This window comes from Erpetoichthys calabaricus, chromosome 11 (genome assembly GCF_900747795.2).
Source record: "Erpetoichthys calabaricus chromosome 11, fErpCal1.3, whole genome shotgun sequence".
Lineage (NCBI taxonomy): Eukaryota > Metazoa > Chordata > Cladistia > Polypteriformes > Polypteridae > Erpetoichthys > Erpetoichthys calabaricus.
In genome coordinates this window covers 119702262-119715226 of record NC_041404.2, presented here as the reverse complement: position 1 = coordinate 119715226, position 12965 = coordinate 119702262, and the positions used below count along the sequence as shown (strand labels likewise).

The following is a 12965-nucleotide window of genomic DNA, read 5'->3' as shown; positions in this document are numbered from 1 at the left end:
TGGTGTTAAGCTTCAGAGATTCTTCTCAGGTGTGAAGTAATCCTGTTAAGCTACAGTACCAGTAGTTCAGAGTGCCTCCAGGCTTGTTAAAGGGTGCACCTTCCAAGCTCTGTGTTGAAGGTAGAGCCCCAAAATTTCCCAGTTAGGAAACTTCTGCTTCCATCTGCAAACTTGGAGGGATGCACTGGCCTCCTGTCAGCCTGACCTTAGTCTCTGTTTTGAAGGTGAGACACCAGAGACTGCTCTGGAAAGTCTGCCCTCGGTCTTCTGCAGAAAGACACAAGTCCCTGGTGGGATCAGCCTGCATCCCTTGAGTGTTCTGAGATAGTTTTGTAAGTTTCCTCCAAGGATGCAGAATTATTTATTTCCTTCCTTCACTATCAGGGCACCATTGACAGTGATGGTGCATACTGTCCTCTGGTAGCCCATGTTTGTCCACACTGACATAAACAGTGTCCATTCATCTGCCAGTATGAGTTTCTCTCATTTCACTCTGCGCCACCTAGGTGTGATCTATTCCAGTTGGTAATTTTTCTCCTTGTACAACTTGATCTATTGGTACTACATTGCAATAGTGGTATTGGAATTTCTTTTACTTAGATGCCTTTTTCATGGATTCATATCATGGAGTGAAGCCATTAAAAAGTGAGTTACCAGCTTATTGATCCCTAAGCTCTCCTTTTCCTAGAAACATCAGTAATGGACAGTAATGGACAGTAATTTGTTCCTGCTTTAAGGCTTATCAAATACTGTATTTGACTTATGTGGAACTGTAATGTAATTCTGTTCTCTGCATCTGTCTTAAGAATCTGATTCAATTAGCACCATCAAATAAATTAGGGTAATCAATTAGATTTGATCTAAGGCCAAATTCTCACAAAGTAAATACTCTTTGGGCTGGACCCCACTGTAATTCACTAACCCCACAGCACAAGCCACACACAAACAAACAGACCTCTCACAGTTTAACAAATACACTCATTCACTCCTGGACACTCTCATCCAATCACCCACTCATTCACAAAATGTCAATTCAAACCAGTCAAATTAATATCTGCTCAAGCTAAAGGAATCATCAAGAATTCACTCTGGTGTTACTATATTGCAAACTATCAAGCTTAATCATTTAAACTTAGATTTTTCTTATGAAACTCCACAGTGGTTATACTCAATCAAACACTTTTTACTGATTAGCCAGGAACTAACAATCAAAATTCATGCTTCTATTTAGCTGTCACAAGGCTGACTTGGTGCAAGAGAAAACTTGTACATCAGCCTGCTAGGCTGTAATTGATAATTGTGAATGTTACTGATGCATTTAAAAAAGTTCCATCTTTTGAAGAAGTGTGGATCTAGATCAGATGCCAACATGATATTTTTTATAAGTGACTTAGCCCATGTGTTTCATAGTGATGACCACAGAAATTTTTTAATCTCATGTTTTCGTTTAGAACAGAGATAAAAAAGTTTATCATAGAACGACACTCTATGGTAGCCAATGCTGGGCCACAGCAAACAATATCAAAACATGTTATGTAAATCGTGTTGCATAATACATAAGCCAATTATCCAGTCATATGCTCACAATGTGAAAAATGCATGCATTTTTGCTAAATATTTCTAGAAAAATCAGTACCAAGCATAAATAGGAAACACAATTCACATGAGATTGGGTTTATGAGCGCAAGATCCTCCACTACTTTTCCTTCATTGGTCAAGTGATATAAGCTTTGAAACAGATACTGGATAGTGGGCAGAATAAAGAACTGTTTGATGTGGGAGACAAAGCAACGCAATAGTTGTCATTGCCGCTTCACAGATTTAGTCTCCTGGGTTCAAATCAAATGCCTACATGTTATCCATGTGGAGTTTACAGGCCTGTATAGATTATTCTCCTAGTAATCTGGTGTGGACACTTTTGTGACTGAAGACAGAGAAGAAAATTAAAATTAGTCAAAACCTTTTATTGATACATACCAGGCAAAGGTAAAATGTCAGAGAAACACAGTCCTAGGACACCGTACTTCATCTGCCTCGAGCGCAGATGTCCTTGTTCTTTTATACCTTTCTAATCTCCTGATCGTTGACCACGTAAGCAAAAAATAGCATCCTGACTCATTGTACTTTTCCAATTTTGTAAAGTCATTACCCTAAAGGTATATTTTCTTGTCACACACATCATCAAAAGAAACTTCTAGAAAGTATACATGCTTTTTGTCACGCACGCAAAACACAAACAAGTTTCATCACTCTGTCCTATTTTCTATACACACATACATTTTGTTCAATTACATCTTTTTATGTTTTTACACTCCTCCCTTTTTGAACAAAAATGATGTGGGCCTATATAAATCTATTTTGAAATGGTTGATGAAGGGGAAGGGGGAGAGAAAGGGGATGGGGAGGAGAAATTGGAAGAAGCTATACGAGACATGCGCTCCTCATGTAGCATATATGCCCTTTCCATAGAGGCGGTAAAGTACTTAGATATTATATAGCGAACCAAAGGAATAATACAACAACCAACCAGGAGGAGGAGACAAAATGTCACAACCAAAGAAATGAAAACAGATCTTATCCATTGTCCCCAGGATCCGAAGGAGGATGCAAACCACTGATCCCAGGGATTTGTAATGCCAGAATTAGTGGAAAGTTCTTTAGAGAGAGCAGTAAGGCCTGCCAATGCACGAGTTATTGATCCATCTGGCGCGGTATTATTTGGAATATATGTACAACAAGCATCACCAAACATAGCACAGACACCTCCCTTTTCCGCAAGTAACATGTCCAGGGCTAGACGATTTTGCCAAGTCATCAGAGAAGTACGATCAAGCTGTTCATGTATGCCTTCAATAGCGTCTTTGGTGAAGTTAAGGAAACGTTGTTGGTTATAATAAAGATAATTAATCCAGTCTACATTCTTATTAATAGTAATTTGGGGTATGATAGATTCAAAACCGGCTGCGACTTGATCCCTAGCTTTAAATCTGTCTGGGACACCCCTAGGGACTCCAATAGCATCTATGTATACTCCAGGGCCATGTAAGGAGATATTAGTAGGCGTATGGAAAAGGGAGCGGGTATGTCGGAAATAAAAAGGAGGTGTGGAATAATATGGGGAGTGAGAGGGAGGTAAGGATAGAAGTCTAAAAGGCATAACTAATTGGATTGGAGCACAGGTACCAGACCAGTTAGGGGGAAGGGTGGCAAATAATTTGGACCTAGGACACATATCTGATCTAGGAGTGGTTTGGGAGAGAAGAAAGGAAGACAGAACGGTGTTCAGAGAAAAGTTAACCTGAAAAGTTTGAGAACAGAAAGAAAATGGTAATTCTCCTACCCATGTCGTTCCATAAGATTTGAAACATGTATAATTTCCTTCGTGAGTTTGAAACATAGGGGTATCCATGTGACGGGTGGGGGGAAAAAGAATAGATAGATTAGAACACTTTGAACTAGAGAGGGGTTTCTTGGAAGTAGTGAATAAGTACAGAAGGCAGGGCAACCCCACGGGGTCAGAAATGTTAGATAATGGGAAAGGGACTGTAGCTAAATGGGGACGGGCTGCAGCGCACGCATAACAATGAGAACGATTAACTTGCTTAGCTGAATAGAGAACCCACTGCAACCATCTATTCTGATCTCCATAACCAGTTTCTACTGAAAAAGTGGATGAAAGGGTGGAAATATTCATAATCTTAACAGGAGAAAAATCTGAACCAAAAGTTGGAGAGATGGGTGTGTGTGCCAGAGAATGAGGGGTGTTAGTAACAGGATTGTCAATCTTAATTAGAAATCTCCCCAAAGGGTCTGTTCCAGATACATATGCCCCTAATACATAAATACCTGAGTCATGTAAAGAGGGGTTCTTCAAAGTAATGATCAAGGGGTTACAATGGTTGTCAGCACATTCATGAGAGGCATGTCCTTTTATGGTAGAAAACCGATTTTTCAAACCGTATTTTTGGGCCTCAAAAGGTTGATAACCCCAGTCCTCAGTTCCAGTGTTAGCAAAAACCCATTGCCAGTTGTCGCAGTCACTTCCCCTCATACACACGTATTTGTCAGATCCGGTCCACTGGGCTTGTCGACCAGTCCCACAGTTGATAATAGAGCAGAAATCAAACTGCACTGATGTGGTAATTCCCAACGGGAAAGTCAAGGTGACCAGGGCAGTAGACAAGGGAAAAGAAAAGCATAGTAGCACAGCAATCAAGGGTGCCATCTCTTGCAATGTGAGGCGTGAATCCAGGCAGGCAGTCCTTCAACTTTCACGGCGTGTGGTGTGGATAGAAGAATTTGGAATGGTCCTCTCCACCTAGGCTGATGCCAGTGTTTCCTCCGAGTATCTCGAACCAGGATCCAGGTGCCCAAAGGAATTGGTAAATCCTTGGAAAGGGGGCTGGTCCTCCAGGCTTGATTAACCTGCTGGTGGATTTCCTTCAACGAGGTTCGCAAACCTGCAAGACTAGAGAGAAGATCATTGTCCACAGTATGCAAATTCACATTACAACCATGCCAACGGGCATGGGACGTCCGGTCAGAATCTCAAACGGCGATAGTCCCAGTTGTCGGTGTGTCCGTCCCCTTAGTCCCATTAAAGCTAAGGGTAGTGCATCCGGCCATGATAAATTAGTTTGTTCACAAATTTTTTCGAGTTTAGCTTTTAAAGTGCCATTGCATCGTTCTACGATGCCTCCGCTTTGGGGATGGTATTCACAATAGCCAGGTGGTTAATTCATTTATAATGGAGTTCACAAAATGAGTGCCATTATCTGTTTGTAACTTTTGAGGGATACCCCATCTTGGAATAATCTCTTTAATTAGTGCTTTAGCTACTGTTTTGGCATCGCTGTGTTTTGAAGGGAAAGCCTCTACCCATCGGGAGAACACATCGACAATCACAAGACAATATCGGTACCCTTTAGACGGGGTTAGTTCAATGAAATCCATTTGGAGGTGTTCAAACGGACCCATTGGATTAGGGGTAACGGCGGGACTTACCTGGGTACCTTTTTCCCACATTAAACTTTTGACATATTGCACAGCATCTGCAAAATTGCTCTGCATATGTAGAGAAACCTACAGCTTCCCAATGTTTTTCAACATCTCTTTTACAATTGCATTTCATTCATAGAACAAAGTTTTCTTTCAATTGTACTTTATTCACAGAAATCTCTCACGCGAGGTTGTGCTTAAAGGTTATCTATGCAACATACTTAAACGCGTCTTTTCCTTCATGCTTATTATTCTGACTTAACAAGGAAAACATACGTGCTTGAACCTTTATTCGTATCAAGTGTGCTGACCACTGCGTCACCATGCTCTTCCTTTATAGTACCTAAAATACACAACCTCCATTCATATCACAATTATTAAAAGAGTATTTTTCCTTCAAACTTGATCAGGGTTTAAAAGGAAAAATATTTTGTATATTTACAAGCCTTAAACGAAAGTGGAGACATTCATTTGCGTTAAACCAATTACACAAATCGATAATTATCTTTTTCAGTTTTTAGTTAGAGCTCTCCAGTACTGGTCTTAAATCCCCTTAGTTTCCATAGTGCTCCATGATCATGGCAGACTCCAAAAGCATACCTGGAATCTGTATAAATTGTTACGATCTTACTAGGATAGAATATACAGCGTGAGGCACTTTAACTGTTAGGGGGCTCATGAGAACTACATCCGTGCTTGCTAATACAGCTTCTGTTGTTGCAGCCACAGCACGAAGACACGGAGGAAGTGCTGCGGCCACTGGATCCAGTTTTTTTTAGAAAAAAATAAGTCACCGGTCTTTGTTTATCTCCATGTTGTTGCGTCAGTACTGCATTCATAAATCCCTGCTTTTCGTCCACGAACAAAGTGAATGGACGAGAATGATCAGGCAAACCTAGCGCGGGCGCAGATAGAAGAGCAGCTTTGAGGTTACAGAGAGCCTTCTCAGCCAGTTGTTGCAACGGCTGTGCTCTTTCAGTAAAATTTAGAACCCACTGTCTGCAGTAGCCCAGAATACCTAAAACAGACACAACCTGTTGTTTTGTTTAGCTGCAGCTTAACCTTAGAAACTTTATGGCCATTTTTCCTCCAGAAACAGCAACAATTTCTGAGTATGAATTGTACAATTTTCTTCCGTAGCGCTACATATTATTTCCATCTACATACTATATCAATGTACTACTTCCGGCCAGACGCCTTCTAAATTTTGGGCAAGAGCTTAACCAGAAACACAAAGGGCTTCTCTGTATCCCTGAGGCATGACGGTCCATGTCCATCGGCGGTACCGCGTTTGACGAGATCGGAATGTACGGCGGAGATGCCAGCCTCTGCTTCGGGAGACAGAGGATACTGGGCACGGTGCGGGCGGAAGGAGGATTTCGGGTGGATCACCAGAGGCTCACAATGGGCTATCCCTCCATAATCATTCTTTCCCTGGGACCATAGTGAATCAGGGAGCATAGAGAGCCAAGAAGGGAAAGTGGTTTGCAATGAACAAGCAAAAGAGGAAGGACGGCACAAAGCGCGATGTACTAAAAAATCAGTTTGAAACACTACTTTAGTTATTAAATGGTCAGAAGTATCAAAAATACCTGGAGTAACTTGTAACCAGTCTGTTCTTTCAAGGCATTTTTCCACCCATGGCCCTATTTCCCCCCATTTAACAGTGTGTGATTTAGCTAAGGAAATATGAGGCACTGTGCCGCCAAGATAATATATGTGCTGTGAGCATGTAAGATGAACAGAAGCAGCTGCCTTTGTGGATGAAATAAAAACACAGTAGATGTGAAGGGTTTCGGGGCAAGTACCAGAAGTAAGGAAAGATTCTAGCCAGGTGGTGTCTACTTCTATAGGGAAGTATTGGGCAGTACAGTGTAAAATGTCAGGGGCCTGTAAATTGGGAAAAAGACAAGGGGGAAAAAGAATGTAGGGCTTTGAGGAGAATGGTGTGTGGGGAAATATCTAAAGTCCATGCTGCAAAAGAGGGTTTGGGATGAGGGGTAATTTGACACAACAACTTGGGGTTTGAACAGAAAAAACCTTTTTCAGTCATAGAAATAGAAAGAGAAAGTTTTGTCATGAGATCTCTTCCTAAAAGGTTAACTGGACAAAGCTGATTCAAAAGAAAACGATGCAGTAAGGTATGTCCGCCAGGACGTGACTGGACTTGGAGAGGTTTTGATACTTGAAGAAGGTGTGGTTGTCCAGAAGCAGTAAGTACAGTAACAGTTTCGTTCGAGGCAGGGACCTTTGCCAGCGAGAGGGTAGATCGAGTGGCACCAGTATCGATTAAGAAAACAGTCTCAGTGCCATCAACGAACAATGTCAGTAAAGGATCAGTCTCTGAATTATAGGTGAGCAAAGGTAGTTGAAAAGAGTGGCTGGAGGTCCCTGCGTTTTCCTATGGCCAGTATGGTTGGTCAGGGGTGTCAGAGAAAACAGGTGGAATAAGGGGAGGTGGGGGCTGTTGCTGTCTGTGAGGGCACTCCCGACGAAAATGTCCAGTTTTACCACAAGCGTGGCAAGAGTAGGAATTAGCATTGGAATTTAAAGGAGAGGGAATAAAAGGATTCTTAGTGTGGTCAACAGGAGGAGCTCTAAAACCACCTCGTCCTCTTCCTCGTCCTCGTCCCCTAAAGCCATATCCTCGACCTTGGTCAGGAGCATTCCTGGAATAATAGTTCATCTGTGCTGCCAATAATTTGGCATGAGAGTCCGATTCGGCATGTTCAGCATGTCGTTTGACTTCATCAAACGTGGCACTTTCCCACTCAATACAGGAAGTGCGGACCTTGTTTTGTATATCAAGGCGCAAACCGGAAACAAAAGGTGAAAGTGCAGCTCGGGTGCGGTCATCAGCATTTCCCAAGCCCGAGTGATTAGCCATAAGGTCTTGAATCCTATGTGCCCATTCATCAACCGTCTCGTCTCTCTTTTGTTTTGCAGCAGAAATAAGGGACCAGTCCGTTCCTTTTTTATATTTTTCTGCAATATTTTGTCTCAACGCCTCCCATTGTGGGTTAAATTCGCCTTCTCCACCTATCCCCTGTCCTCGAGTTAAAGCTGGGTCCCATACCCATGGAACGTCATTGCGGACACCCCTGCTAACAGTGGCCCATGTGGTCCCAAGCTTTCGACGAAGTACCTGGGTCCATTCAGCAGCATTAGGCTTATACATGCTATCTAACTGATCAAGTTGTTCAACAAATTTTAGTCCTCCTACTTCCTTTGGATCTGGAAGTGCATTCACGACATCTTTTAGTTCTTGGATGTCCCAATTCCGATTTATCATAACTGTTGTGGGATTTTGGGGTCCAGCTGGATGGGCAGGGTTATAATGGGGATTGGAAACTTCTATTAAAGGGCAAGTAAGTGAAGGTGAAGGATTAGATGAGAAAAAAGTTGGAGCTGGTTTGTGACTTCGAGTGCATTTGGAGACGGGGGTTTGTCTAGTACAGGGTGAGTCATAGTGATCTGTGCCTGGGGAATCATCGGGAGAAACTTCTGCTAGTTGTAGTGCAGGGGGGGCAGTCGGAATGGGGGATAGAGGAGGGGATAATGGAGGTGCCTGAGGTTGGTACTGAGGAGGGGAAAAAATAATAGGATAAAGGGGGTCTTTATTTGGATTATTCTTCCTTTTCCTCCCATCTGCCTGTGGTTCAGTGTCTATCTGAACTTTCTGTAATGTAATTAGCAATTCCTCTTTCTCCTTTTTAGCCTTTCCCTCATTTGCCCGCAACAAATCATTCTGTTTCTGTACTGCTTCTAAATTTCTGTCTTTTATTACTAATTCCCATCTATCGAACATATCCATTCGATACGGTCCACTATTATAACAACCCTGCTTATTCCTACACAGGATCTTCCTGACTTCCTGTATTTCACTTACATCTCCTGTCCCCTCTATCGGCCAACGCCCACCACTCTGTCTATTCCATTTCTTACATGCCTTCTTGAAATCTAAACCTGTCTTCTTTTCTATAAATTTTCTAGGAGACCCATTTTTACGGGGCGTCTGTTGATCCTCCGAAAATAATTCTTCCAGCATTAATGATTTTGATCCCCCTGTGCGGCGATTAACAGGCTTACTGTTATAAGTTCCCATTATGTTCCCTTGCCCTCCCGGGTCCTGTATTTAATTTTCCAACTATATACTGATTCGCCTAATCCCTTGTACGTATGAATCAGCGAGGCATTAAGTGTGCCACTCACTAAACCTAAACTGTTCCCTTCTTAGTTTCAAGGGGAGACACCTAACTATCGGTACTGATCCAGTTCCCAGGAGAACACGGTTTTGTTGCTTATTCCGTATGTAGATTTATTTATTTTTCCATAGCGCTACATATCTTCCATAGCTACATATCTTCCATAGCGCTACGTGTCATTCCGTTCCTAACAGCAATCCTGTAATCTGTGCTCTTTTCGGTTTATATTTCCATACCACCCCGTTACTCGTCCCGTTAGCCTGTCCGCTCACTTCCCCGGATTCCAGCTCAGGTGACTTCGTGTCCGATTCGGTTCAGCAGAATACTACATCAATACGTCCAGCCGAGTCTAGGATATGGGTGAGGCCAGTATCCTTTCGTCAGACCTTTCGTATGCGTCAAACTGCTTGGGTCAAGTCTCCATCACCTTAAGCAACCCGTTGAGATATGAGTATGACTAGACGGTCAACAGGAAACTCGCCCTCCCGTTATTTAGAAAATAAAAAAAATGTTCGGAAATCCCCCGGTGCTTACCCCAGCCTGGAAGTGTGCAAGCTCTGTCTGGAAATCCGTTCAGTCACTGTGGATGTAGCAAAGAGGAGACCAGGGGCTCCTCACGCAAGAACTGTTTCAGGACAGGGCAGTCCTAACTTTTACCGGAGCTGCATGCTCTGCTGCCGGAGATCTCAAGTTGACGGCAGTCCGCTGGTAAGACGGATCACTGAAATGGTCTCGCTGGAGGAGTCGACCGGCCGTCTCTTGCCCCACGTCCGGGCGCCAAAAAACTGTGGACACTTTTGTGACTGAAGACAGAGAAGAAAATTAAAATTAGTCAAAACCTTTTATTGATACATACCAGGCAAAGGTAAAATGTCAGAGAAACACAGTCCTAGGACACCGTACTTCATCTGCCTCGAGCGCAGATGTCCTTGTTCTTTTATACCTTTCTAATCTCCTGATCGTTGACCACGTAAGCAAAAAATAGCATCCTGACTCATTGTACTTTTCCAATTTTGTAAAGTCATTACCCTAAAGGTATATTTTCTTGTCACACACATCATCAAAAGAAACTTCTAGAAAGTATACATGCTTTTTGTCACGCACGCAAAACACAAACAAGTTTCATCACTCTGTCCTATTTTCTATACACACATACATTTTGTTCAATTACATCTTTTTATGTTTTTACACTGGTTATCGTCACATATCTCCCAAAGATGATGGAGTTAGATGATTTAGCAATTCCAAATAAGTGTGGGTGTGAGCATGAGTGTGCCTTGTTTGGACTGTGTTATGCCCAGCACTTAGTGTTTCCAGGACAGACCCTGGCCCCTATAACTCTGCCTTGGATTTAGCAGGTTTGAGAGTGACTGACTGACTGTTTGAAGATCACTGTGCTCTAGTCCTGTTTGAGAATTAGAGGTATTTAGTCTATGTAATTTTCTGTTGCGTGTGTTTATGTTGGGTACTTCCAGTAAACGTTTCCTAAGATGCTTTTGTCATTGGCCATTTAGTTGTATTTTTGTTGCTATGTTATATTTAGCTTTGTTAATTAAAAATGTGAAAATTGGCATGACTATTGAAGTAATCAATGTGCAATATAATGAGATCGATGTCCAATGAAATTTGATAGCAACATCAGAAAATTGGGTCATAAGACCCAATTTCACTTTCACCTGACTGAAATTTCTCACATGAAAGAAATTCTTCTAAATGTACCACAGCCCAATCATAAGATGCCATCTGGCATTGCAACCCCTCTCATACTGCCCATGAAACTATGGTTGATGAAGCTGAAATTTGGGCTGACTCAGAAAATCAGTTGACTACAAATTTGGTTTAAAATTGCACATTGTATACCCAGCATTAGAAAGTGATTATTGAATTTATAATGGGGAAATCTTCCATGATCCTCGCTCTTCAGATTAATACATCAGTGTAACACATAAGGTACCAGCATTTACGAATGCCCACTTCAAGCACTGCTTTGCATATACAGTGATCCCTCGCTATATCGCGCTTCGCCTTTCGCGGCTTCACTCCATCGCGGATTTTATATGTAAGCATATTTAAATATATATCGCGGATTTTTCGCTGCTTCGCGGGTTTCTGAGGACAATAGGTCTTTTAATTTCTGGTACATGCTTCCTCAGTTGGTTTGCCCAGTTGATTTCATTGGCAGATGGCTGAGAAGCTATCCAGCTTACTTTCTCTCTTCCCCTCTCTCTCTCTCTCTCTCTTGCGCTGACGTAGGGGGGTGTGAGCAGGGGGGCTGTGTGCAGCTGCTTCCTGAAGGACAGGCTGCACGGAGCTTCGCATACTTAAAAGCTCAAAGGGCACGTATTGATTTTCTGTGGCTCTCTCTCTCTCTCTTCCTGCTCCTGACAGAGGGGGTGTGAGCTGCCGCCTTCAACAGCTTTGTACCGGCGGTGCTTCGCATACTTAAAAGCCAAAAAGCCCTATTGATTTTTTTTTTGACTGCTTGCTTTGCACTCCTTTGAAAAGGAAGATATGTTTGCATTCTTTTAATTGTGAGACAGAACTGTCATCTCTGTCTTGTCATGGAGCACAGTTTAAACTTTTGAAAAAGAGACAAATGTTTGTTTGCAGTGTTTGAATAACGTTCCTGTCTCTCTACAACCTCCTGTGTTTCTGCGCAAATCTGTGACCCAAGCATGACAATATAAAAATAACCATATAAACATATGGTTTCTACTTCGCGGATTTTCCTATTTCGCGGGTGGCTCTGGAACGCAACCCCCGCGATGGAGGAGGGATTACTGTATATTCACATTGGCAAACTTTAAAGGGGGACTACATACAACTGATGAAAAACATGAAAAGAAATCATGTACTTGAGTGAACAGCATAAACAAATGAAAATTATAGACATCTAATAATGATAATAATATACTCATTCACATCATTCCTATGGATTACCTGCTTCAATTCAAAAGAATACAGTTTTCTGTAAAACTGTGTTTTGAAATGACCATCAACATAAGCCAAGTCAATAGGAAAAGCAGAAAAAGAAGGAATTGATCTAATGTTTTAGTCATTTGTGCATAACATGTTCAAAAGTAAGAAGTTCCAGTGATCTAATACTATTAATACATTTTGACTGATTCCTTTATCCAAGGCAATTTACAACATTTGAAACACAAATGATTGCATCTCTATTGTTTTATCAACTCGAGGACAAGTGACTTGTTCATAGTCACCCAGTGTCAGTCACAGGATATGACATCACAAATCAAGTATCCGAAGTACAAAGCCTTAACCACTACAACACACTCATTGCCAGTAATATTAGCCATCGTTAAAAACATAAATAAAAAATAAAAATATGCAAATATTCTTTCATTTTCCACCACTTAATCAGGACCAGGTTGTCAGGGACAGTAGTCTTAGCAGTGAGGTCATACGTCCCTTTCCCTAGCCACATTTGCCAATTCATGTCATGGGATCCAAAAGCATTCTCAGGCCATTTGGGAGATGTAATTCTACAAGCGAGCCCTGGGTCTTCTCCCAGTTCGTCGTGGCCATACACCTTCAAAGGGGGGCATCCAGGAAACATCCATTTCAGATGCCCGAACCATCTCAATTGGGTCTACTCCTAGCCTCTCACAAATGTCTGTGCTTCTCTCCCTATCTCTAAGGGAAAGCCCAGCCACTCTGCAAAGAAAGCTCATTTCAGCTGCCTGTTCACACAATATTGTCAATTTCGATCATTACCCATAGCTTATGACCATGAGCTGAGGG

General features: G+C 42.0%; 1 protein-coding gene across 2 annotated transcripts in view; it reads right to left on the bottom strand.

The window, feature by feature from the left end:
• Nucleotides 1-1943: 1943 nt before the first annotated feature.
• Nucleotides 1944-12965, bottom strand: part of LOC127529674 (endogenous retrovirus group FC1 Env polyprotein-like) — a 136200-nt gene continuing 125178 nt past the window's right edge. For both annotated transcript variants that reach the window (XM_051934148.1, XM_051934149.1), the window contains exon 3: nt 1944-10006. In XM_051934148.1, coding sequence (XP_051790108.1) covers nt 2354-4225 — 1872 coding nt within the window. In that variant the 5' untranslated portion in view covers nt 4226-10006 and the 3' untranslated portion in view covers nt 1944-2353. The remainder of the gene's footprint in view (nt 10007-12965) is intronic.